We start from the raw sequence: 26,316 nt of genomic DNA, 5'->3' as shown, positions 1-26,316 counted from the left end.
CTATCAATAGAAATACTTGTCCTCAAAGATGGAAGGCAGGCAGAAGGCGGCGAGATCAGGTGAGACCATTCTAGCCAATGAGAGAGTAGATAAGTGTGTGAACAACAGGCCATAGAGATAGATAGAAAAGTMATCTTTGTATCTGTGCAATCATAGCGTCTGTACCAGCATGGGCAGCGCCATTGAAGCTATCTCCATTTTAAAGTAGTCAATTTTTTTCAGAGAAGAAAATAACATCCATGGGCGTGGAGTAAGCGTTTGGCTGGAGCAAGGAGTTTGGGTAGCCAGGCAACCCAACTCGTAGGAATCCCCACCCAGTTGATTACTGTAAAATGGTGAAAGCCCTCAATGGCAATGTCCATACTAATATCCATGATGAGTCTATCTATCTCTGACAACAGGCACAACTCCGATATAAAGTTGTTTTTGCGTAGCTTGCATTCTAACCATTATGAAACTTCTATTCAATCAAATAAGCGTCACGTAGCAAATTATCAATTCTATTTTTTGTTGACCAAATTCGATAMACAAATTCCTCACTTCATTGGTTTATTTTCAGGGACAGATTTTTGGCGGAGTAAAACCTTTTGCTTCGCTTCTTCCTCTTTGGTTTAAAGGGTTTGGTTGTTTGTTTTTTATTAAGGCCATTAAGATGAATGATGCAACGTTGCGTYCTCAGCCATCAACTCTGCAATAAAAGGCAGACTAGACTGTTGTAAAAAATGTGTACTAGCAATACCAAGAGCAGAACTGTAAAGTTGTTTTTCTTTTAATCATGTCTAAATATGGACTGCAAGCATTTAAAGCTTTGTGGCATATTAYATTTAATGTCATATTTCCTTTCCCAGTCAATCAAAATATCCTTATCTGCCTCTGGCCATGTGCGAGGTATGAATTGTTTGTGCAGATTACGGCCCTAGTTTTCCCCTGATGTTCCTGTGTGGGTTASTGTGAAGTAAGCTTGATAGTGCTGTGTTACTAATTGTGGGACGATGTTTACTTTGCTTTCAAATCTGGCGCCTACTGAAGCACTGTGTAAAGGCATWTATCACCGTAGGTACACATTCTCTTTACACACACACACACACAAACGACATTCAATCTTCACCACATTGGACTACAGTGGCTTAGTGAGTCTGAACATGTTTCTCAAATAAGGTATATTCAACACTTGTTTTTAAGAGTTATATTTCATTTTATCACTTGGGGGAGTACAGTCTTACTAGATGGGAGAGGCAAGAACTTGTACAGTGGGTTGAGTAGTGTAAAGCCAGCTTTAAAAATACGTATTGCTTTCCGTTCAGTCACTAACGTAGTCACTACTGTAAGACTCACACACACCTTTTTATCAGATTCGGTCTATTTCAGTGAGCAACTACCTCACTATTTGACTGTTGYATCTATTTAGATCAAGGTGTTCTATCTATAAGCAGGTTACTGTTTCAGTATGTACAGGTTGCTCCATTCTTAATGATTGTGAAACGATAGTGTCACGATTGTTGTAGTGAGGAGACCAAAGCGCAGCGTGATGTGAATACATACTTTTAATGAACGACGAATAAACACGAAACGTGACTGCTATAAACAAAGAGTGCATACATGCAACTTCACAAAGACAATAACCCACAAACTAAACTGGAAATGGCAACCTAAATAGGATCCCCAATCAGAGACAACGATCAACAGCTGCCTCTGATTGGGAACCAATCTAGGCCACCATAGACCTACATATGCCTAGGCTAACTACACACACCTAGACATACATAAACCCTATACAATACCAAAACYCCATAGATATATAAAACCCCTAGACAAGACAAAAAACACACATGCCACCCTCGTCACACCCTGACCTAACCAAAATAATAAAGAAAACAAAGATAACTAAGGTCAGGGCGTGACAGATAGCCGCATTTATACCTGGTTCTAGCTTTGTCCTGATCTTGTCTACGTTCTGTTTGTGCCCACATTTTTTAGACAGGTGTAGAAAATCAAAAGACACATTGTGATCTGATTGTGATCATATCATCCTGTCCACCTCTGGYAGTCAGACACACATTGGGTCTGGGTATCTTACAAGTGTAGACAGATCTGGACAGAAACAATGTAATCATAATTTTTCCCGCCCTATGAAATCATTGACAGGTGGCACCGTTGATTACATCAATATGTGTCCAACAATAAATAAATGATTAGCATTTTGAAAGAATAGCTGTAAAATCRTTTACATAAAGGAAGGAACCAGAACATTTGGTCACAATGCAGACACAGGGGACAGGTAACAGACATATTTTAATGACATGTGTAGACACATTTCTGGAAATATGGSCACAATCAGAATGTTGACAAGATCAGAACAAAGGACTCATGTCAGTGCCAGGTATCAATGGGGCTTAGAGCATCTATCACCGGATCTGCTTTCATGGCATCACGATGAAAATTATGATTATATTATCAGTAATTCATATTTAACAGCAACTGTTAACTTTATAAACCATGTCTTGGGTGTGAGATTGTTAAATAATTCTGTCTTGAAGATGGGCTTATTGTGTTCTAATCTCCACCGGTGGTTGTGACTGTAGATATTTATTACTTGGCTTTAAAGTCTACGTTGTAGAAACACCCTTAATCTTCAGCACATTCTAGTAGGTGCTATAGTTGCTAGGATTCTCCCATATGGAACCTGTTCCTGGGGACAACCTGACATACATCGTTGTTTTGCTAAGTTTCTYTCCCAAGCCCAAGTGTTTATCATCACAATGTTAAAGGTTCTCAGTTTTCTCTGCTGAATACTATCGCACTGTGTCACGTCCTGACCTTAGAGATCCTTTTTATGGATCTGGTTTTGGTTGGTCAGGGCGTGAGTTTGGGTGGGCATTCTATGTCTGGTGTTCTATGTTGTCCTTGTGTTGTATTTCTGTGTGTTTGGCCTGATATGGTTCTCAATCAGAGGCAGCTGTCTATCATTGTCTCTGATTGAGAATCATATTTAGGTAGCCTGTTCCCACCTGTGTTTGTGGGTGGTTGTTTCCGGTTTAGTGTTTGTGTCACCTTTCAGGACTGTGCGTTTGTCATGTTTGTTGTTTTGTTTTGTTTAGTGTTGCATATTTTATTAAATTATATGAACACTTACCACGCTGCACCTTGGTCCTCTTCTTCTCCTCCAGACGATAAGCGCTACACACTGTTTATTGGTTGTTCTATAGTTATTATTATGTTGTGTAGGCCATGCCAAGCTCATATCAGGAGTGATTAATTGATTTGATGATTTACAGACTATTTGAATACTCACTAAATGATACATGGAAAGGTATGTTCATTCATATATGAGACATGTTTATTTATTGTACTTTATTTAATGTACTTTATTGTACTGTCGTACAAGCCAATTGTATTCATATATGACGAATCAACAATATTTGTACTTTTAAATTACTTACATAGTTGCAAGAACCTACACACAAAAACCTAAAATGCAAACAGACCATCACAAATAGTTATTAAACAGTTATATTAGTAATTCTTCACATACCTAAATCACATACCTCAATCACATCACTGTCAAAATAGGTCACAACCAAGTCACTCAGCTCACCTTACTCTGTGAGAGACCGTTCTTTTCTTTAATCTGCCTTTATGAGTGGAAAGGGCAGTAATAGGGAGTCAGTGGAAACTGTTTGTCCTTGGAGTCATTAACGGAGCGATCCAGCCTTATCGGCCATTAGAAATCTGACAACACACATGTCAAAGCCTTGAAGAACAAAGGCCCGATCTATAACAAACTGTAACGTCCTGACCAGAGTTCTTATGTGTTTTGCTTGTTTAGTGTTGGTCAGGACGTGAGCTGGGTGGGAATTCTATGTTGTGTGTCTAGTTTGTCTGTTTCTGTGTCCAGCCTAATATGGTTCTCAATCAGAGGCAGCTGTCAATCGTTGTCCCTGATTGAGAATCATATATAGGAGGCTTGTTTTGTGTTGGGATTTTGTGGGTGATTGTTTCCTGTCTCTGTGTTTGTGTTCTGCACCAGATAGGACTGTTTTCGGTTTTCACATTTATTGTTTTTGTTGTTTGTAGTGTTCACACATTCTTTATTAAATATGTTGAACACTAGCCGCGCTGCGTTTTGGTCCTCTCCTTCATCCCAGGAAGAAAACCGTTACACAAACAGAACATAATAGCATGACGAGGCAGCAACAATTAATCATGTTAATATGAGGATGTGCTTCTTTTGATTTAGGAGACTATCTTGATTAAATATAAACAAAAACATGAGCAGGTCAAAACAGACGCAGATTAGCGTTTTTTGTTCTGGAGGCACTAGTGGTCACTAGCTGGCACAGTCGCAAAGTCATACAATCAGATTTGAAACCTAACCATAACCTTAACCCTAACCTTAACCACACTGCTAACAGTAATGCCTAACCATAACCTTAAATTAAGACCAAAAATATAATTTTTGTTTTCATGGATTTTTACAATATAGACAATTTTGACTTTGCAGCTTGCCCATCTAGAGGAAATCGCTCAGTTCTGACTTCAGGGCAATATTCATGACAATAAACATCAACCTGTGAAACATACACCCCAAATATGTTTCTTCGGGTACTGTAAGTCATAAATATACAGGAAAAACAGAGAATTAAGTAACCTTGCCCTACACACACATGCACATACTGTACACACACACACACACAGACACACACACACACACACACACACCTATGAGGTCATTCCCACAGACATGCTATTTTCACTTGACTGGAATGCAGCATTGAAAGCCAACAAAAACGTGTACTATTTACAGTGATAAAACTGTGATGATAACATAAAGCAGAGATACCTGTAGCTTATCAACTGGTCACGCAACAAGATCTGGGTCAATATAATATGTTTTCATATTTCATTCCGCCTGTGGTTAGGAAATCTGTTCCCAAGTATTCCCATGCATAAATAGAGAGGCATATGTGATCGTATCCCAATGTAATCAAGGTTTGAAATGATTCTGTTTTTGTCAAATACTAAATCTGTTTGGGCTTCTTTGGGTAAATTTGCAGTGTACAAATTATTTATGACTATGTTCCAGGCCCCCGACCATTCACTCAAGAATAAATAGTCCTGTGTCTGAATGTAATTAAAGACCCCTGATGTATGGTGTATATAGATAGGCTGCAAATAGGTATGCTGTAGGCCTTTGTTTGACACAAGGGGTCAGCATGTACTGTAGATATGATGAAATTGGGCCATAACARTCCGGACAAAACAATTACTATTATATTTTTACATTATTATTCTTGAATTTCTTCAGATGTGTGCTTTAGATAGGCTTCATGTAAGACCTACTGTTAAGTACAACAAGACATCYCCTGCACTGACACCCCAACCCTAGATGAACAGTAATATCCCTTCTGTGTCGCTACAATGAATCTCACAACATTAGCCAGTTTGAAAGTTRAGAGCGGGATATTATTGTATAGTAGTACTGCTACCCCTCATCATATTCATCCATGTTTAACCTCAACCCTGACCTGAACCTCTACCACGAAACGTCCACTGATCTCCAGTGTACAGCCACGACCACTGTCCAGTCCTTCCCACCCTGCCCATAAGTGGGGATCTCAGACACACTCAGTCATCATTGAAAGTTGAGGCACTGTGCCAGGGCATTTATCAATAAGAACAATGGTCAAGGATAAGGCAGGGCTGGCGTGTGACGACTGCATCATAATTGCTGTTAATAATTACAGTTAAGAACGATAAGCAACCCGGTAGAGAGGATTTATGGATGGCAACATTTCCAAGGGTCCCAGATAATCTCAGGGTGTTCCTCTGTGCGGAGAGAAAGAGACAGAAAGACAGGCAAAGTTTGGATACACTGAAGYTGCGTACACAGATAAACTAGTAAGGTAAGAGTTAGTGTTATGTATTATTCTAGTACCTTGCTTATCATTTATTACTATTAAATATAGATCGATTAAGATACTTACAGTAGGCTACTTTCTATCTTTCCATCTGATATCTGGATGTGGCAGTTGGTGACCTAACACTTTCTTAAGAGTATTTTTTTTGTTCGTATTACCTTTAGTTAAAACTCTTTGTAATATAGGACAACCTTTCCTAGTTCTCCCGTGTATTATAATGGTATCACAACCCTTATTTAACCCAGACCACTCTAACCTGGTCAAAGCTGACAGGCAGTACAGGCCCTGCCCAGCCATGCCAGTCGCAGCTGGTCCACTGGACAGCACAGAGCTGTGACACTAATGACACAGGCTGATGTAGTTAGTTAGTGTGTGACTGTAGTTGCACCTTTGTTGTGCAGCAGCTCCACAGTAATTGTCTGTGTCAAGGTACTTTCAAAGGCAGGAGGGAAAGATATGACAGGAACCTGTACTAAAATGTGATTGATGGGTCTCAGAGACCCGGTGAGGAACAGGTGCCGCACCACTCAACGAGAAGAAGAGGGTAAAGATGAAGCAGTATGTGGTCACCAGGCCACTCTACTCAGAGGACGCCTTCGCAGACGAACATGAGAAGATCCACAGGCACCATAAGACCGTGCGGCACCATGTCAAGCAGTATTTCACGTAAGAATCCATCAAGTTTCTTCTGTTGTTTTGCTTTTGTTGTTTTGTGTAACACTGAAGGTAGCCTTATGATAAGCTGCAGTGCATGGATGCAACACTTCTGTGTAGATTCAATCAGATCAAGCGTTAACCGGCGATAGCAGACACTCCGCATAGCTGGTGTTTTGGCGGTGTCAGACTTGTGACTGTATTAAGAGCTATCAAATTGGTGAAGGGCTGCTCCTGTGGTCATTGTCACGAAGCCACACCCGTCCCACTCGCGTTTAGTTTAGAACTATAAAGTATAGGCTAATAGAAATAATATCATTAAACTAAATCAAAAGGATTTCTATCAGCCTAATGGAGGTGTAGATTATTACAACACACATTCCAGTAACAAGGCTGCTTGGGATTATAATTAATGCGACTCAGCGCATCCAATGGCAATGTCCGCGATAGGTAAACTCCCGGAAGTCGTTTGCTGATTTGACAGCTCTAATGCAGTTACATCTCAGACATTGCTGAAATAAAAACAATGAAACTGCTAAGCAGTTGTCGGTTATTTCGGGTTAARACAGAACGGATTGAATCTAGCCCTTCATCTAGTTATTACCACTCAATTCACTTTAGTAGTTTAGTCTTTCTTTGGTGTGGAYGAGTGGGCCCACATGACATTTTACCTGAGATGCCCTAATTGTCTTTAGTTTGCCTAAAGATATGGTAACGTGTCCTTCAAAAGCATCTAGTTTAAAGATCAGCCCTCTCATCCTATATACTGTATGTCTAAACGTTGTGCATAAAGATGCTTAGATGTTATAAACTATTAGAAAATAATGTCTGTGGAGACTAACTAAAAAATGGTGTGTGTGTTAACTGTAGTTGTGACCTCAAGCGCGCTAAGAACGCAGCGCTCTCTCTGCTACCTTTCATTGGTTGGATGAGAATCTACCAGCTGAAGGAATGGTTTCTGAGTGATATTGTATCTGGGGTCAGCACTGGACTGGTAGCTGTTCTACAAGGTGAAGCTAATACCCACACTCTAACCCACCTCAATCAACCAGTGTGCATCTTCAGATCTATCGAAGCAGTTCCTATAGCACTTTTTTGAGAAATAATTTGATAAAGAACTGTAGACCTCATTAACGTCACAAAAACATACACTTTGATCACTGAAAGAAAATAAAGTAACAATATTGATGAACTATGGTTTTACGGAATGGTAATCAGRTCCGATAGTGGTATCACCTAAAATACAATATCTGGTCTTAGACACCTATTAATAGTTGTTTAATGAAAGAAGAGATGGTAACGTATCTTTATTAGCAGGCATTATTGTCACAGTACTAGMATTGACACACAGAAAAGTCAATAGATACTTAAAACRTCTGGATCGTGATGACTCTTGAATGCTGTCATAGTCTCCAGTGACTTATGGTGGAGTTATTTAACATGCACTGTAAACTGTTGTTCATTGTTTTTGTTTGATTGACAGGTCTGGCATACTCCCTGCTGGCCTCCCTCCCTCCATGGTATGGACTCTTCACTGCCTTCTTCCCAGTGATCATCTACTTCTTCCTTGGCACTTCCAGACATATCTCAGTAGGTAAGTACTGGGCATGTGTGTGTGTGTATGCATGTACAGTGTTTTGCTCTGACCATCACAAGCCATCACACCTTTTTACTGTACTTACCACCCTCTCTCTGCCCACCTCTCCACATTCCATCCCCTGCATCCTCATCTTTGCTCCYTCTCTCTTTCTCCTCACCCCACTCACTCCAGGGGCGTTCCCTGTTCTGAGCCTCATGGTGGGTGCAGTGGTGACGAGGCTTGTGCCTGACGAAGGCCCCCCAGTCAACATCACTGGGTTTGAGGGGCTGACCAGCGACGAGCAGAGAGTAATGGTGGCCGCCTCTGTCACCTTCCTCATGGGGATAATGCAGGTAAAACACCATCATTACCTCAGCATTATCACTCATGTACTGTACATTACTCATATCTCTCTGTAATCTGAATCTAAAATGAACAATGACTCCCTCTCTCTATCTATGGACGGGTTCTCCCATATTCTAACATGAGTCCTCTGCTTCTCTGCCAGCTGGCCATGGGTCTGCTGCAGGTAGGCTTCATCGTCATGTACCTGTCAGACACGCTGGTGTCTGGGTTCACCACCGCGGCTGCCGTCCACATCCTGGTGTCCCAGCTGAAGTTCGTGTTGGGCCTGGTGGTGCCGGGACTCAGTGGACCGCTGGCCATCGTTTATGTRAGTCCAGGAAGAGAGACAGGATGAGGTCAAATGTCTTTCAATGCAACAGTATGATTTTTTTCTACTGATATCCAAATATGCAATGACTTAGCTATGACAGAGATATATTCATTAACTCCCTCATATCTTATCCCTCATATCTGATCTGTTTCTATAGCTCTGAGGAATAACACTGTGTTGATAAGCTTAACAAGTGTCTCATTGTATCTTATCTTACACAGTTAAGCACAGATCTTCCTCAAGTGCCCCCAAAATTTCAGAAAAAGCTAGATTTCATGGCTTGGTATAGAGACCTCTGACTGAACTCTCACACCCTGTAACTGGTTCTTCATTACTGTCATCAATATTAACTGACGTCTCCCTCAGACCCTGGAGAAGATCTTTGTCCAGATCGAGAAGACCAACGTGTGTGACCTGGTGACGTCCATACTGATCATGGTGGTGGTGTTCATAGTGAAGGAGATCAACGATAGATACAAAGCCAAGCTGCCTGTTCCCATCCCCATAGAGGTTATAATGGTGAGTGGCACTGTGTGCACTGTGTGCACTATGTCATCACAACTTGGGCTTCAGCTCTATATGTACACAGATAATACACAGATAAGAATTGGGAAACATTGTGGCGAGAACCAGCCTCATACGGGGCACCACTGAATTTAAACTCTTAGAAAAAAGAACCCAATGGGTTTTATCTGAAAAGAAAAGGGTTCTACCTGGAACCTAAARGGGTTCTACAAAGGGTTATCCTACGGGGACAGCCRAAGAACCATTTTAGGTTCTAGATAACACCTTTTCTTCTAAGAGATAAGAAAAAGGCATCGTCATACAGGGCACTGTTTATGTAGATGTGTCTCACTATTTAATATAAATTTGAATATGAGTATGTACTTGCACAAAGTACAGGTCATATTATCACAGATAAGCATCGGGAAGCATTGCTATTCTTATCCTGAACAGTCACTCCCTTGTTCCTATCTTGGTACACTCTTAGAAAGAAATTTGCTATCTAGAACCTAAAAGGGTTCTTCGGCTGTCCCTATAGGATAACCCTTTGAAGAACCCTTTTTGGTTACAGGTAGAACCCTTTTGATTTCCATGTATAACCTTTTACATAGATGGTTCTACATGGAACCCAAAAGAGTTCTACCTGGAACCAAAAAGAGTTCTACCCGGAACCAAAAAGRGTTCTCCTATGGGGACAGCCAAAGAACCCTTTTGGAACCCTTTTTTCTAAGAGTGTATTGATCCAAAGTACAATGCCATTGTAGCAAGGAGCCAGCTTTTGTGAAACGTACAGTATTGATATTTTATTCTCACACTGACTCACAGTACGGCAGATGAGGACAATCAGGTGAATTGTAGGAAAATACATAAACTTTTTTTGATGTACAAAAAGCCTGCAGTGTGTCACAGCTTTGTGGAAAAGTTGTCAAGGTAACCAGATTCTCTTGAAATATACTGTTTTATCACCAGATTGCATTAGTCCTGCTAATAACTGATCAATTGATTTTGTTAATGACTTTCGCAGACTGTCATCGCTTGTGGCGTTTCCTATGCATTCAACTTCCGGGTGAATTATAAAGTTGATGTTGTCGGCCGTATTCCAGTGGGGTAAGCACATATAAAAWGATGTTTGCTGCATGTTAAAATGGCTGAGAATAGATGGGAAAGAATCTAACAATATCTCTCCCTCTCAATCTGTTAGGTATGAGTCACCTATGGCMCCGAACATGCAGATCTTCGGGCAGACTGCTGTTGAGGCGTTCCCTATGGCCATAGTGGGCTTTGCTGTAGCCTTCTCTGTCGCCAAGGTCTACTCAGTCAAACACGATTACATCATAGACGGAAATCAGGTGAGTCCCAAAACCAGAACATTAGGAGGAGGGGTTGGAAGCCGAGGTGGTACAGAAAAATGTGTTTATTGTTGCTTGTGAATGAGGGTTGTCAGCCTAATACAAACTATCAACATAAGACTTGAACTAATATCAACAGTTCCAAAACATGTATTTGTCCTTGTTTTGCTCTCTAGGAGCTGATAGCTTTTGGGGCCAGTAACATCATTGGAGCAGCCTTTAAGTCGTTTGCAGCAAGCACAGCTCTCTCCAGGAGTGCGGTACAGGAGAGTACAGGTGGTAAAACCCAGGTAAACTACTAAACCAAGAGGCTGTCTGAGAATACAGACACACAACCATACTTAGAGTTCCTTCCTGTACAAGTTCTTTATCCAAGAGATGTAGCTGTAAACGTTATGAAATATTGACCTATTTGGGTCTCTCTATCTTTGGTGTAATAATGACTGATAACTTATCATAATCCAAACCAGATAGAATTGTACAAATGGGAGAGAGAATGTGATGTAGTTTGTCGTGACTCATGACCTACAGTACATATCGAGGAATGAAAGAATTGACTCAGAGTTACAATGTGCCAAGATAATAAATAATGATAATTTATGAAATATATCAAAGGGAAACACTGTTTAAACAGTGCTTATCTGTAGTTGTTTTGTGAATAGCAAAATGTGAGTCAAATAAAGTGTTACTTSTTCATTTCAGATYGCTGGKCTACTGTCAGCGCTCATCGTGATGGTCGTCACCTTGGCTATCGGGTTCTTATTGGAGCCACTTCCAAAGGTAAAACTCACTCAGTATTTACAATATAATTGACTTTTGGAGTTGAATGATAGGGAAACATTTTGATTTCTGCCTAAATAGACATACAAAGAACCAGTCCAGAACCTCTCAAAGTCCCCCATAKAGGGGACTTAACATCTAAGATTAGGACATTACGTAATGAATCACACTGTATGAAGTTGATAAGAGCACTGGAATTCAGATGGAAGTCTTGTGCAACTCTTGTGACTGATCATCAAAGATGTCATTGCCTGACCTTTTCCCTCTGTGTTGACAGTCGGTGCTGGGGGCGGTGGTCATAGTCAACCTGAAGGGGATGTTGATGCAGATCAGAGAAGTCCCTTACCTGTGGAGGAGAGACCGGCCCGACTGTGTGAGTCTTCTGAGACACTCCCACTGAACTGCACCTAAAATGGAAACAAGCAGGGATGTCTTTACCAACTGTAATAATGAACTCATATTTCCTCCAATCCCTTCCATCCTGCATCCCCTTGTCCTGTCTCCCCTCCATGTCTTTATCCAGGTGGTGTGGGTGGTGACCTGCCTGGCTTCCATCCTGTTGGGGCTGGATCTGGGGCTGGCTGTAGGTCTAGGGATCGAGCTGCTCACCGTTGTCTTCAGGGCTCAGTTGTGAGTATGGGCACAAATCTCCAAATACCWAAAAAAAWGTTTAACTTGTGTCTGTGTTTATTCTTTGTCCGTTTTCAATGTTATTAGGAGGTGGATACACCAGGTTTGGAGTTAATTCGACATTTCAGAATTTGATTCAATTCAATCCAAGAATTGAGATTCAAATTTAAATTGGTCACACCCCACAGGAAGCATAATTGGAATTTAATTTTAATGAAAGGAAGTATAATTGAATTCAAAGCAATTAAAATAAATTCAACTGAGACATGAAACAGATGAGTCTCATTCCTTTGATAAATATTTTTCCCAAAACATCTGCCACCTCTTACTAAAGAATACAAATACCATCAATAAAAATGGGATTATAACTCAGATGTTAGTATTCATATTTAATGCATTGTGGGAAATGAATTTTTCCAAATATTTAATAACATGTAAGTGAATTATGAATTATTACAGACAACCTACAAAATGATCTTAGAATATTTCCAGACCACTGTTAATTATTTAACACTCTTTTTAGGAGGATGCGTTTTAAAAATGAAATGTTYCAAGAAATTGTTAAACATAGTAACCATGCATGATGTCAAAATAAACATGTGCGTAATGATGTATGGAATTCAATTCTACTTCCTTTAATTCAAATTCAATAAAAATTCTGCTTCCTGTGGGATGTAGCCAATTTACATTCAGTTCAAATTCAATAATTGATTTGGAATYAAAGACCAATTCACAACTCAATTCAGAATTAACCCCAACCCTGGAACACAATGTCATAGTGACATTTCTGCCTACATTTTTTTCCAGCCCACGTTGCAGTGTCCTGGCCAATATCACAGGAACAGATATCTACAAAGACCGCAAGGATTACATGAGTGTGAGTAAGCTGTAATGTGGACTAAAGACACTCACCAWTATMTTKTWATCTTACARGACTGTGAAGATGGTGTGTCTACATATGGTCCTTGTTCTATTGTTWATATATCTCTTTCCAGATCTATGAGCCAGASGGTGTTAAGATCTTCAGGATACCATCACCCATCTTCTTTGCCAATATAGATTTTTTCAGAGGCAAGCTGGTGGAAGCTGTAAGTAAGCAATTATACACAATTAGACGTGTAAAATKAAGAATTCTACCAAACACATTTACACATAGGCCTTACAATTCCATGACATGGGCCAATAAGGTAATGATTCATGGGTCTACTTATTAAGACATCTTATTGGATTTGTTCCAATGGAAAATGGTCATAAAGAATTATGAAATAAACTCATGAAGGTCAATACATGAAGGTCAATACCGCCTCAGTGTAATATAGTATACCAGGTTGTATAGCAATAGTTCCCATACAAATCGGTGTTACTACAGTTTAACTTGCACCTTACTAAACACTAAACACATGWAGATAAGATAAAGTTTAGCCTTGATCTGTATGATGGCCAAGGCAGTGGTAAACAATATGCCTCATTCACAATAAAGCCCATGTGTAACAGTTACTCCCACTTTCATGTGTGCAATTGCCAATTAGGGTTCAACTTGACTTTGATATGTTTTCAGGTGGGCTTTAACCCTTTGAGGGTGTTGAGAAAGAGAAACAAAGCCCTGAGGACGATCAGGAAACTTCTAAAGAAAGGAGAGCTGCAGATGACATCTGTGAGTAGTGGTGCACTTACCTGTTGCCCTTAGACACCCATAAAAAGATAACTTCCACTCACAAAGTTACCCCGTTAAAATTTTACAAGAGCCCCATGTGTCATAAAAATGGCCATAAGCATGTCATAAATCCATCTAGCCCAAAACATTAGTTTCACACCTGGCAACAACATACTTTTAGCAATCCAAAATCAACAGACATCAAGCACATGCTGCAGGACCTATAGGCAGTTGTCCCCATACATGCCTTATCAGAATGGTCTTGGGGTTGCATGTATATGAAAAACAAATGAATCATCATCCCATAATGGTGGGTGGACCTCCAAAGTTCACCTTCTACATGTAGTCAGGTTTTCACAATAAGAGGTTGTGGTAATGTTGTGGTTCTCCCGGTGCAGAAAGGYCTACTGCTTACCAGCTCTGGTCCCATTGAGGAGTCTGAGGATGAGAGCAACATGGAGGATCTGGACCAGCCCACTGACTTCAAGGACCTTCCTGTCCAGGTGAACTGGAACTCTGAGCTTCCTGCCAACATCCAAGTCCCCAGAGTAGACGTCCACAGCCTGATCCTGGACTTCTCAGCCGTCTCCTTCCTCGACATCTCTGCCCTCAAGGGACTCAAAGCGGTAAAACAAAACTCTTCCGTTACAATCCTGGGGAATGGGGGGGATGATTGTATATTTTACCAGATTATTTCTACTTGCTGGGTACTGATATTTTGCTGTGTTCTATAGGCACTCAAAGAGCTCATTCGGGTTGAAGTTGAGGTCTACATTGTGGCATGTGACGGTAAGCCTGGTTTAAGACAAGCCATCTGTCCCATCCATTCCTTCTCCMATTTTCTCTTCAACACTGAATTCAATCACTCTGAAACAAATAGAGGTAAGGTGATTGATCTAACGATATCTGTCCCTTGTGTCCAAAGAGTACATCCTGGAGAAACTGCACAGCTGTAAGTTCTTTGACGACGAGGTGAAGTCGTCCATGTTTTTCCTGACCCTCCACGATGCCATGGTGCATATCCTGGAGAAACATCCAGTAAACTCTGAAAACACAAAAGTCTGTGAAAAGGTATAACATTTACCTATAGAAAAATACTATGTATCTGTTGATGTTTCCACCCTTACAGACTAGATAAGAGGTGCCAAACCTTATCTTGGCCCACATCGGTTCATACACAGGAACTTATCTCATTCTTGTGAATCATGTTGTCTTACAGGTTATAACAACAGCCACTATCCATGGCAACCAATGCAATGGTGTGTCAAGTTTGCGTAGCAGGGACAAATTTGTGCATGTAAGTAACAGACCCATCAAATCTATTTGTCGTTGTCTTTTCTACATTTGTAATGAATAATCATAAGCGAGCAAAATGATAATTAATAAAAAATAACTCTTGTAATGTTGCAACTCATGTGGAGGTACAGATAATTCATAAAACTCTAGGTACAAAGTACAGTAAGATGAGCTGACAAAATAAAATCTCAACTAWAAGTAGTATCTCTTTGCTCTCCCCAGGTCTCAGAGCCAGAAACCAAGTTCTAGTTCCAGAACTACACTCTTAGATGTCAGTATTTTAAGGGTTCTTCGACTGTCCCTTTCCACAGATGGTTCTACATGGAACCCAAAAGAGTTCTACCTGGAACCAAAAAGGGTTATCCTATTTGGACAGCTGAAGAACCCTTTTGGAACCMTTYTTTTAGGAGTGTAGTGGTGTGTACAGTACTTTCATTTCCTGGGATGGCATGCATTTCCTGTGATCGCTGTGCTTTCTGGTGATAATAGACGTAAGGACACATGATACTGTCCTAAAATGGACACCATACAGTAACCATATGTATACAGGATACAACTTATTGAGCTAATAATTGTACATAAAATATATTTTATTTCTTTTGTACTGTTAAACAGATACTCAATGGCAATTTTGAAGATTTTGAAAGAAATATCAGAAAATGTCATTCATATCATGTATTTATTTTCTAAAATTGAATCAGAAGTATTTTTTTTTAAATAGCTTGACAATGTTGCGTTTTATACGTGTACATAGGGATTTTATAGGAATGTTTACTTTGTTGTATTTTATATGTAAAATAAATGTACTTCTTAGCACAAAGTATTTCCGCCAGCAAGAAATGAAGCAATATGAGCAGTACRGTATTTGGAAATSTGAACGTCCTGTAACTGAGATATTGATAAGAATTATAGGATGACTAACGTGGTTTTGATATATTGGTCACAGATAAAGCCCTGATAAGAGATGAATGATTAAGTAGAGATCTTTGACAAACTGTTCTGGGTGATACAACAGTAACCATGATTGATAAAGTTGGTGGAGGTTAGTATGGGGTATTTCCAGTATACCCATGTGTGGCAACACCTCCATTGATCAAAAAGAGCACTTTTATTGTGTTTTATAATAGTGATTAGAGTTGAGGACTGATGAGTGTCTCAACGTTTACATACCCTAAAGCCACTGATCCATTTGCCTGGTTTGGATCACACATATTGCTCTAGAAATGCCATTGTGAATCCTACACAGTAGGTATATACGTCATAAAGGTAAAAGAAAACTAGAAACATTTTCAGATGGGGTGAATAACTCTCAAACAGTGATGCAGATAAGCAGGTTATGTTTGATTTGATTTTGATTTATTAGGATCCCCATTAAAAATACATTACAGACAAAATACATGACCMTTTTCATACATTTAAAAACATGAACATGTAGTGTGTGTGTGTGCATCAGTTACACATACATGTCAGTACAGTACATACACGCAACAAGTAGGTCACATGGGGTTTAACATTTCACATTTTGAGATGATGCCTCATTCTTTTGCTAAAGAAATTAATCAATGAATTCAAAGTTCCCATTGTGTGTCTTGTGGCGTAGAAGCCATTGTTAGTAAGACGAAGAACTATAGAGGTAAAGCATAAACTTGGCACAGACCATGAAGGAATCATCATCCTGATCTCTGTTAAATCAAGTCAAATCAAATGTTATTTGTCACATACACATGTTTAGCAGATGTTAATGCGAGTGTAGTGGAATGCGACAATGTAGTAATATCTAACAAGAAATCTAACAATTTCCCAACAACTACCTAATACACACAAATCTAAAGGGGTGAATGAGAATATGTACATSTAAGTATATGGATGAGCGATGGCCGAGCGGCATAGGCAAGGTGCAATAGATGGTATAAAATACAGTATATACATGTGATATGAGTAATGTAAGATATGTAAACATTATTAAAGTGGCATTATTTAGAATGCATTTTATAAAGTGACTAGTGATCCATTCATTAAAGTGGCCAGAGATTGGGTCTCAATGTAGGCAGCATTTTTATCATTTTGCTCGCTTATGATTATTCATTACAAATGTATGACCTCTCTGAGTTATTGATTGCTGTTTAGCAGTCTGATGGCCATGAGATAGAAGCTGTTTTTCAATCTCTCAGTCCCAGCTTTGATGCACCTGTACTGGCCTCGCCTTCTGGATGGCAGCGGTGTGAACAGGCAGTGGCTCGGGTGGTTGATGACCTTGATGATCATTTTGGCCTTCCTGTGACATCGGGTGCTGTAGGTGTCATGGAGGGCAGGTAGTTTGCCCCCGGTGACGCGTTGTGCAGAACGCACCACCCTCTGGAGAGCATCGCGGTTGAGGGCGGTGCAGTTGCCGTACCAGGCTGTGATACAGCCTGACAGGATGCTGTCGATTGTGCATCTGTAAAAGTTTGTCAGGGTTTTTGGTGACAAGCCAAATTTCTTCAGCCTCCTGAGGTTGAAGAGGCGCTGTTGCGCTTTCTTCACCACGCTGTCTGTGTGGGTGCACCATTTCAGTTTGTTTGTGATGTGTACACCAAGGAACTTAAAACTTTCCACCTTCTCCACTGCTGTCCCTTCAATGTGGAAAGGGGGGGGGCTCCCTCTGCTGTTTCCTGAAGTCCACAATCATCTCCTTTGTTTTGTTGACGTTGAGTGATTGGTTGTTTTCTTGACACCACACTCCGAGTGCCCTCACCTCCTCCCTGTAGGCTGTCTCGTCATTGTTGGTAGTGTTTCCTACCTTCACCACCTGGGGGTGGCCCGTCAGAAAGTACAGGACCCAAATGCACAGGGCGAGGTTGAGACCTAGGGCCTCCAGCTTGATGATGAGCTTGGGGGGTACTATGGTGTTGAATGCTGAGCTGTAGTCAATGAACAGCATTCTTACATAGGTATTCCTTTTGTCCAGATGGGATAGGGCAGTATGCAGTGTGATGGCGATTGCGTCGTCTGTGGACCTGTTGGAGCGGTCTAGGGTGGCCAGTAAGGTGGAGGTGATATGATCCTTGACTAGTCTCTCAAAGCACTTCATGATGACATAATGATTAGATACACTGAGTGTTCCATGACATAGAATGACCAGGTGAATCTAGGTGAAAACTATGATCCCTTATTGATGTCACCTGTTAAATCCACTTCAATCAGTGTCGATGAATGGGGAGGARAAAGCTTGAATAAGGATTTTTAAGCCTTGAGACARTTGAGACATGGATTGTGTACTGTATGTGTGCCATTCAGAGGGTGAATGGGCTAKACAAAATATTTAAGTGCCTTTGAACGGGGTATGGTAGTAGGTGCCAGGCGTACCGGTTTGTGTGTCAAGAACTGCAAAATAAATCCTGAGTGTATCAAGAATGGTCCACCACCCAAAGTACATCCAGTCAACTTGACACAACTGTGGGAAACATTGGAGCATCMCTGTGGAATGCTTTCRACACCTTGTAGAAAGGGAAAGGAGGATGCCTAGTCAAACCTGCCCTGAAGAATTGAGGCTGTTCTGAGGGCAAACAGTGTTCCTAATGTTTTGTACACTCAGTGTATGACTAATTCTCCAAGACAAATTCCCCCTCAGGGATAATAAAGTATATCATATCCTATAAGAGGAAGTGATGGAGACAGTGACAGTAGATCTCAGACTGTCTTCGGACATAAATTCAGTCCATATTATGTGCGTTATCAGGTCATTCATTTGGAGATGAAGACTGCTGGACATTTTTATTGAGCACATTAGTCATATGGATATTCCTCTCAGTAAAACAACCTTGGAGTTTAAGGACAGTTTGTTCGGGGAAAATTCATGTAACTGGCAGTAGGAGTTGTGATTCCGAAGAAATGGAATTGAAGAAGTGAAACTAGATCAATTGTAGTCTACTATTTTTTTTATTCCTAAAGTAAATGGAATATAAGGATCTGATAAACCTAAAAGAGAAAAGTGGCTACTATAGGTAGTTTACATCCAATCCTACAGGAAATKRATGATTTGAAGTGTGTGTTCCTAGAGTCATTGGAATATCATTCCAGTGTTTATCAATAACGTACAGCAACATTTGCAACAAAGTGGAAGCTGTTTGTATATTCTGTCACATAGTACTGTAGTACAGCGTCCATAGCCATGGGAAGTAGGGGTGCTGGGGGTGCTGGGGGTGCGGCAGCACCGTACCCAACAAATTACTAATGATATTAGCAATGGGCTAATGATATTTATTTTACTAAAAGCCTACTTATAACCTATTGTCACGGATCCCTCCGGAACTGTGTCATTACGCACACCTGGTCTCTATTCCCATTGATTAGTAATTGTATAAGTGTGCCCTTTGTTCACCATTGTCCTGTCGATTATTGTTACAATGTCCGTTGGTCGTGTGAGTAACTGTGCTGTGTTGTTTTGGCTTTCATGCCACTTGTAATGTGCAGATGATTACGGGTCTCGTCCCGTGTGGTATCATTGTGCGCCCTGTGTATTTTTTTGAGGTACTCCTCGCTCTTTTGTTTGGGTTTCAACCCTGTGTTTTGTAWACGTGTTTGTTTGGTCGTCRTCCCCGTGCCTTTAGATGGCACGCTGTAATTTGGGTCAATAAAAACCCCTGTTATGCATTCCTGCGCCTGTCTCCCGATCCCATTATATCAACGTGACAGAATAATCAACCCTTAAGGGAGACTGCGGGAATGGCCCTATCTTAAACTAAATATGGAGCCCACAATTAAAAAGACTGACCAAACTTAATTTAGCCAACARAAATGTCTCAATAGAATGAAACAAAACACATTTACCATATTTAAAGAACTGGTTTAGATTAATAAATAGGCTACATTAATAACAATAAAATACAATAATGATTAAAAACCATAATAAATTATACATTTTGGACTGACCAATGTAGATATTTTCAAATACATGCAACTTAAAAGTAACATATCACAACATTTCCATTTGAAATCTTTTGTACATCAGAGCAACCTTGAGGGAATCTTATTTGAGTCAGAAAAGGATGTTCATATGATAGGTAAGATATACAAAACCTTGAAGAGAGCATATCCAACTGACAATCTCAGTCAGTTGTCAGCTAGAAGGCCGGTATCGCCGCAGCTGCCGAACCTGCTGCTGGTAAACGCCCTTCACTCCTCAACCCCGGAATTGTCTCGTCATCATTACACACACCTGGTTCCAATCCCCAGTTTACCACGGTTAATACTCCCTCTGTCATTTGTCTTTGTCGGTCATTGTAAATGTTGCTTGTTTTCCTGAGAGGAATCTCTACTACTATTTCCTGGGCACTTTATTATTTTGCACTTTGGGTTTTGTCCTGTTTTTATATATAAATATATATATATATAAACAGTTGAAGTCGGAAGTTTACATACACCATAGCCAAATACATTTAAACTCAGTTTTTCACAATTCCTGAAATGTTATCCTCGTAAAAATTCCCTGTCTTAGGTCAGTTAGGATCACCACTTTATTTTAAGAATGTGAAATGTCAGAATAATAGTGGAGAGAATTATTTATTTCAGCTTTCATTTCTTTCATCACATTCCCAGTGGGTCAGAAGTTTACATACACTCAATTAGTATTTGGTAGCATTGCCTTTAAATTGTTTAACTTGGGTCAAACGTTTCGGGTAGCTTTCCACAAGCTTCCCACAATAAGTTGGGTAAATTTTGGCCCATTCCTCCGGACAGAGCTGGTGTAACTGAGTTAAGATTGTAGGCCTCCTTGCTCGCTCCTTCCTCAGTTCTGCCCACAAATGTTCTATAGGATTGAGGTCAGGGCTTTGTGATGGCCACTCTAATACCTTGACTTTGTTGTCCTTAAGCCATTTTGTATATAGATACTTTTGTATCTGTTTCCTCCAGCATCTTCACAAGGTCCTTTGCTGTTGTTCTGCGATTGATTTGCACTTTTCGCACCAAAGTAAATTATTCTCTAGGAGACAGAACGCGTCTCCTTCCTGAGCGGTATGACGGCTGTGTGGTCCCATTGTGTTTATACTTGCGTACTATTGTTTGTACAGATGAACGTGGTACCTTCAGGCGTTTGGAAATTGCTCCCAAGGATGAACCAGACTTGTGGAGGTCTACAATTGTTTTTCTGATATCTTGGCTGATTTCTTTTGATTTTCCCATGATGTCAAGCAAAGAGGCAGTGAGTTGGAAGGTACGCCTTGAAATACAATGCAATCTAAGTGTCATATGATCTGTCACATGATCTCAGTATATATACAGCTTTTCTGAAAGGCCACAGAGTCTGCAACACCACTAAGCAAGGGGCACCACCAAGCAAGTGGCACTATGAAGACCAAGGAGCTCTCCAGACAGTTCAGGGACAAAGTTGTGGAGAAGTACAGATCAGGGTTGGCTTCTAAAAATATATCTGAAACTTTGAACATCCCACGGACCACCATTAAATCCATTATTAAAAAATGGAAAGAATATGGCACCACAACAAACCTGCCAAGAGAGGGCCGTCCACCAAAACTCACGGACCAGGCAAGGAGGGCATTAATCAGAGAGGCAACAAAGAGACCAAAGATGACCCTGAAGGAGCTGCAAAGCTCCACAGCGGAGACTGGAGTATCTGTCCATATGACCACTTTAAGCCGTACACTCCACAGAGCTGGGCTTTACGGAAGAGAGACAAGAAWAAAGTAATTGCTTAAAGCAAAAATAAGCAAAAACGTACCAAATACAGGGAAATTCTTGAGGGAAACCTGTTTCAGTCTTCCAAAGATTTGAGACTGGGATGGAGGTTCACCTTCCAGCAGGACAATGACCCTAAGCATACTGCTAAAGCAACACTTGAGTGGTTTAATTATGGGGAAACATTTCAATGTCTTGGAATGGCCTAGTCAAAGCCCAGACCTCAATCCAATTGAGAATCTGTGGTATGACTTAAAGATTGCTGTACACCAGCGGAACCCATCCAACTTGAAGGAGCTGGAGCAGTTTTGCTAGATGTGCAAAGCTTATAGAGACATACCCCAAGAGACTTGCAGCTGTAATTGCTGAAATAGGTGGCTCTACAAAGTATTGACTTTTAGGGGGTGAATAGTTATGCATGCTCAAGTTTTCATTTTTTTTGTCTTCTTTTTTTGTTTGTTTCACAATAAAAAATGTTTTGCATCTTCAAATTGGTAGGCATGTTGTGTAAATCAAATGAAACAAACCCACCAAAAATGTATTTTAATTCCAGGTTGTAAGGAAAAAAAATAGGAAAAATGCCAAAGGGGTGAATACTTTCGCAAGCCACTGTACCTTCGTAGTTACTGTCACGACCTGCCGGGGGAGTGGGCTGCGTTTCTGCCTTAGGCAGAATATGCACAAAACTCCCTCCGTCACTCCTCCACTAACCTCACACCATTTCAGTGTGTTCTAGGGTATCAGCCGGCCCTGGCACCCAGGCACCAGAGTCAGATCGAGGCTCCTACAGTGGACGATTGGTTCCCGAGCGCCAAGAAGGTATGGAACACAGCGCACACCCATCTCCAGCGCGTCGTCCTCCGGCAGAAGGCGCAGGCCGATCGTCACCTAAGTGTGGCCTCAGTCTTTCACCCCGGTGACAGGGTCTGGCTTTCCACGAAGCTGAGCCCGCGCTTTGAGGGGCCATTCAAAGTCCTGAGGAGAGTCAATGAAATGACGTACAGATTACAGCGCCCCGTCAATTATCGTATCTCACTCTCATTTCATGTATCTCTCTTCAGGCCGGTAGCAGCTGGTCCTACTACTCCTCTCTACACTTGTGACACCATGCTTTCAGGGAACGCTGTAAAGTCAAAAAATTATGGGTGACGCTAGAAAGTTGGCTGTCAGAAGTATTACAATGTAAATGTACCTTTAGTCAGTCTGTCTGCATATTTCAAGACATATAGGGGTTGTGAGATACACAATCGTCTGGACGATTCTCCTCTCATCACCCATCTTGAAAAAACGTACACAAAAAAACCTGGAAATCAATCAATCCGCCATCATTTACAAAATGGAAAAAATCGAATGTAACAATGTGTGCTGAGAGTCAAAACTATGAAATAACACATATGGAATCATGTAGTAACCAAAWWWWWTKTTAACAAATCTAAATATAGTTCAATGACAGCTTTGCACAATCTGCAGAGCTGGGAAGGTTGTATCCCCATATATATAAACTCAGCAAAAAAAGAAACATCATCTCACTGTAAACTGCATTTATTTTCAGCAAACTTAACATGTGTATATATTTCTATGAACATAACAAGATTCAACATCTGAGACATAAACTGAACAAGTTCCACAGACATGTGACTAACAGAAATGGAATAATGTGTCCCTGAACAAAGGGGGGGTCAAAATCAAAAGTAACAGTCAGTATCTGGTGTGGCCACCAGCTCCATTAAGTGCTGCAGTGCATCTCCTCATGGACTGCACCAGATTTGCCAGTTCTTGCTGTGAGATGTTACCCCACGCTTTCACTAAGGCACCTGCAAGTTCCCGGACATTTCTGGGGGGAATGGCCCTAGCCCTCACCCTCTGATCCAACAGGTCCCAGACGTGCTCAATGGGATTGAGATCCGGGCTCTTCGCTGGCTATGGCAGAACACTGACATTCCTGTCTTGCAGGAAATCACGCACAGAACAAGCAGTATGGCTGGTGGCATTGTCATGCTGGAGGGTCATGTCAGGATCATGAGGGAGGAGGATGTCTTCCCTGTAACGCACAGCGTTGAGATTGCCTGCAATGACAACAAGCTCAGTCCGATGATGCTGTGACACACCGCCCCAGACCATGACGGACCCTCCACCTCCAAATCGATCCCACTCCAGAGTACAGGTCTAGGTGTAACGCTCATTCCTTCGACGATAAATGCGAATCCGACCATCACCCCTGGTGAGACAAAACCGTGACTCGTCAGTGAAGAGAACTTTTTGCCAGTCCTGTCTGGTCAAGTGGGTTTGTGCCCATAGGCGACGTTGTTGCCGGTGATGTCTGGTGAGGATCTGCCTTACAACAAGCCTACAAGCGCTCAGTCCAGCCTCTCTCAGCCTATTGCGGACAGTCTGAGCACTGATGGAGCGATTGTGCATTCCTGGTGTAACTCGGGCAGTTGTTGCAATCCTGTACCTGTCCCGCAGGTGGGATGTTCGGATGTACCAATCCTGTGCAGGTGTTGTTACATGTGGTCTGCCACTGCGAGGATGATCAGCTGTCCGTCATGTCACCCTGTAGCGCTGTCTTAGGCAATTTATTGCTCTGGTCACATCTGCAGTCCTCATGCCTCCTTGCAGCATGCCTAAGGCACGTTCATGCAGATGAGCAGGGACCCTGGGCATCTTTCTTTTGGTGTTTTTCAGTCAGTAGAAAGGCCTCTTTAGTGTCCTAAGTTTTCATAACTGTGACCTTAATTACCTACCATCTGTAAGCTGTTAGTGTCTTAACGACCGTTCCACAGGTGCATGTTCATTAATTGTTTATGGTTCATTGAACAAGCATGGGAAACAGTGTTTACACCCTTTACAATGAAGATCTGTGAAGTTATTTGGATTTTTACGAATTATCTTTGAAAGACAAGGTCCTGAAAAAGGGCCGTTTCTTTTTTTTTGCATAATTTTGCATAATAATTTAAAAATCGAAATGTTTAATCCCGCATCGTTTTGTGTATCAGTTCATGTGCCATGGAATCGATAGGTCGAAAATCTCTTCCCAACAATTTTGCAATCTATATGCCACAGCTGTCAATTTTTTTGGTCCTTAAATGAAACTGTTATCTATTTTTATTTATCACAATTTTATTTATCCAATTATGGTCTTTAATGCAGTGTCGACAGACAAGTTCCTTATCTTTTCCCATTTTCACTTGCCTCTTCCATTTGTGCGGTAAGGCTACAAATAGTTGGTTGTAATTTTGGGTAGAGCAGACATTTCCATTTTTGTTAGCTGCACGTGTGAAATAACTCCATCAGTCCTATTTATTATATCATTTTAAAATATTATACTTAAAAAAAAAATTTTTATCAAAAGTTATGTTTTTTTTTTAAAATCAGCTGCATGTACTTTGATGATGAGATGAAGACGTTCATGTTCTTCCGTACTTCATTACGCCATGCTACTGGAGAAACRGACAGATCATTCACAGGACATGCATAAGTTAAGGCAGGAACCTCAAGCATAACGTATTACTTCACAATATGTAGCGTTAATGACACAATAGGGAATTGTGTGTACACAAAGGTCTTTCGGTCACACTATGTTCAGACTCCACTCTTTGTCATTCAGGTGACAGACTGAAGGGYCTGGAAAGGTCAGAGCTCATAGGTTGTTGACCCCGAAGCAATTGAATGTAATTACAGGCATATAGATAGATCTTAATGGTTAATAATGACAAGTAATAATCAAAGACTAATGTGCTAACGTAGTGAGTAATGATTGGACTGGCTTGTAGATCTCATAAAGGACAGGCTAAATATGCACGCCATGCTTGACATGATGATTRATATGATGATGTGCTGATATTGCACTGCTAATACCTGTATACTTGCCTTTTGTATGCTTTCTTCCAAACTGAATACAAATAAAAATGCAACATGCAACAATTTCAAATATTTTGCTGAGTTAAATTAATTAATTAGGCCCTAATCTATGGATTTCACATGACTAGGCAGGGGAGCAACCATGGGTGGGCCTGGGAGGCCATAGGTCCACCCACTTGGGAGCCAGGCAGACCCACTGGGGAGCCAGGCCCATCCAATCAGAATGAGTTTTTCCCTACGAAAGGGCTTTATTATGGACAGAATTACTCCTCTGTGGTTTGCGGTTGTGAAGCCGGTTGGATGTACTGCCAAATTCTATAAAAGGATGTTGACGGCGGCTTATGGTAGAGAAATTAACATTACATTCTCTGGCAACAGCTCTGGTGGACGTTCCTGCAATCAGCATGCCAACATCTCAGCACCCCCTGCAGCAACTTGCCCCCCCCCCCCCCCCTCCGCTCCTCCTTCACCCAAATGCAGACAGCTGATGTTCTGAAAGAGATGCAAAATCTGGATCCCTACAAATCAGCTGGGCTAGACAATCTGGACCCTCTCTTCTAAAATTATCTGCCGAAATTGTTGCAACCCCTATTACTAGCCTATTCAACCTCTCTTTCGTATCGTCTGAGATACGACCAGCTCGCTGCCGCGGTCATCCCCCTCTTCAAAGGGGAGACACTCTAGACCCAAACTGTTATAGACCTATATCCATCCTGCCCTGCCTTTCTAAAATCTCGAAG

The 26,316-nt window shown here is 41.0% G+C and overlaps 1 protein-coding gene across 1 annotated transcript; it reads left to right on the top strand.

Annotated features, from left to right (window-relative positions):
- The first annotated feature begins 5,806 nt into the window (after positions 1–5,806).
- Positions 5,807–15,673, top strand: LOC111951294 (chloride anion exchanger). Its single transcript, XM_023969351.2, has 21 exons — positions 5,807–5,903; positions 6,416–6,584; positions 7,443–7,582; positions 8,056–8,166; positions 8,344–8,504; positions 8,660–8,824; positions 9,194–9,346; positions 10,356–10,438; positions 10,533–10,680; positions 10,857–10,970; positions 11,383–11,460; positions 11,738–11,833; positions 11,984–12,090; positions 12,898–12,967; positions 13,086–13,178; positions 13,649–13,744; positions 14,143–14,370; positions 14,479–14,533; positions 14,670–14,815; positions 14,964–15,041; positions 15,263–15,673. The coding sequence occupies exons 2-21, from the start codon at positions 6,469–6,471 to the stop codon at positions 15,287–15,289; spliced, it is 2,265 nt and encodes a 754-aa protein (XP_023825119.2). The 5' UTR covers positions 5,807–5,903; positions 6,416–6,468; the 3' UTR covers positions 15,290–15,673.
- The last annotated feature ends 10,643 nt before the right edge of the window (positions 15,674–26,316 follow it).

Source organism: Salvelinus sp. IW2-2015, linkage group LG24 (assembly GCF_002910315.2).
Source record: "Salvelinus sp. IW2-2015 linkage group LG24, ASM291031v2, whole genome shotgun sequence".
In the NCBI taxonomy this organism is placed as follows: Eukaryota; Metazoa; Chordata; class Actinopteri; order Salmoniformes; family Salmonidae; genus Salvelinus; species Salvelinus sp. IW2-2015.
Note: the sequence above shows the minus strand (reverse complement) of the source record. Positions and strands in the feature narration are given on the sequence as shown.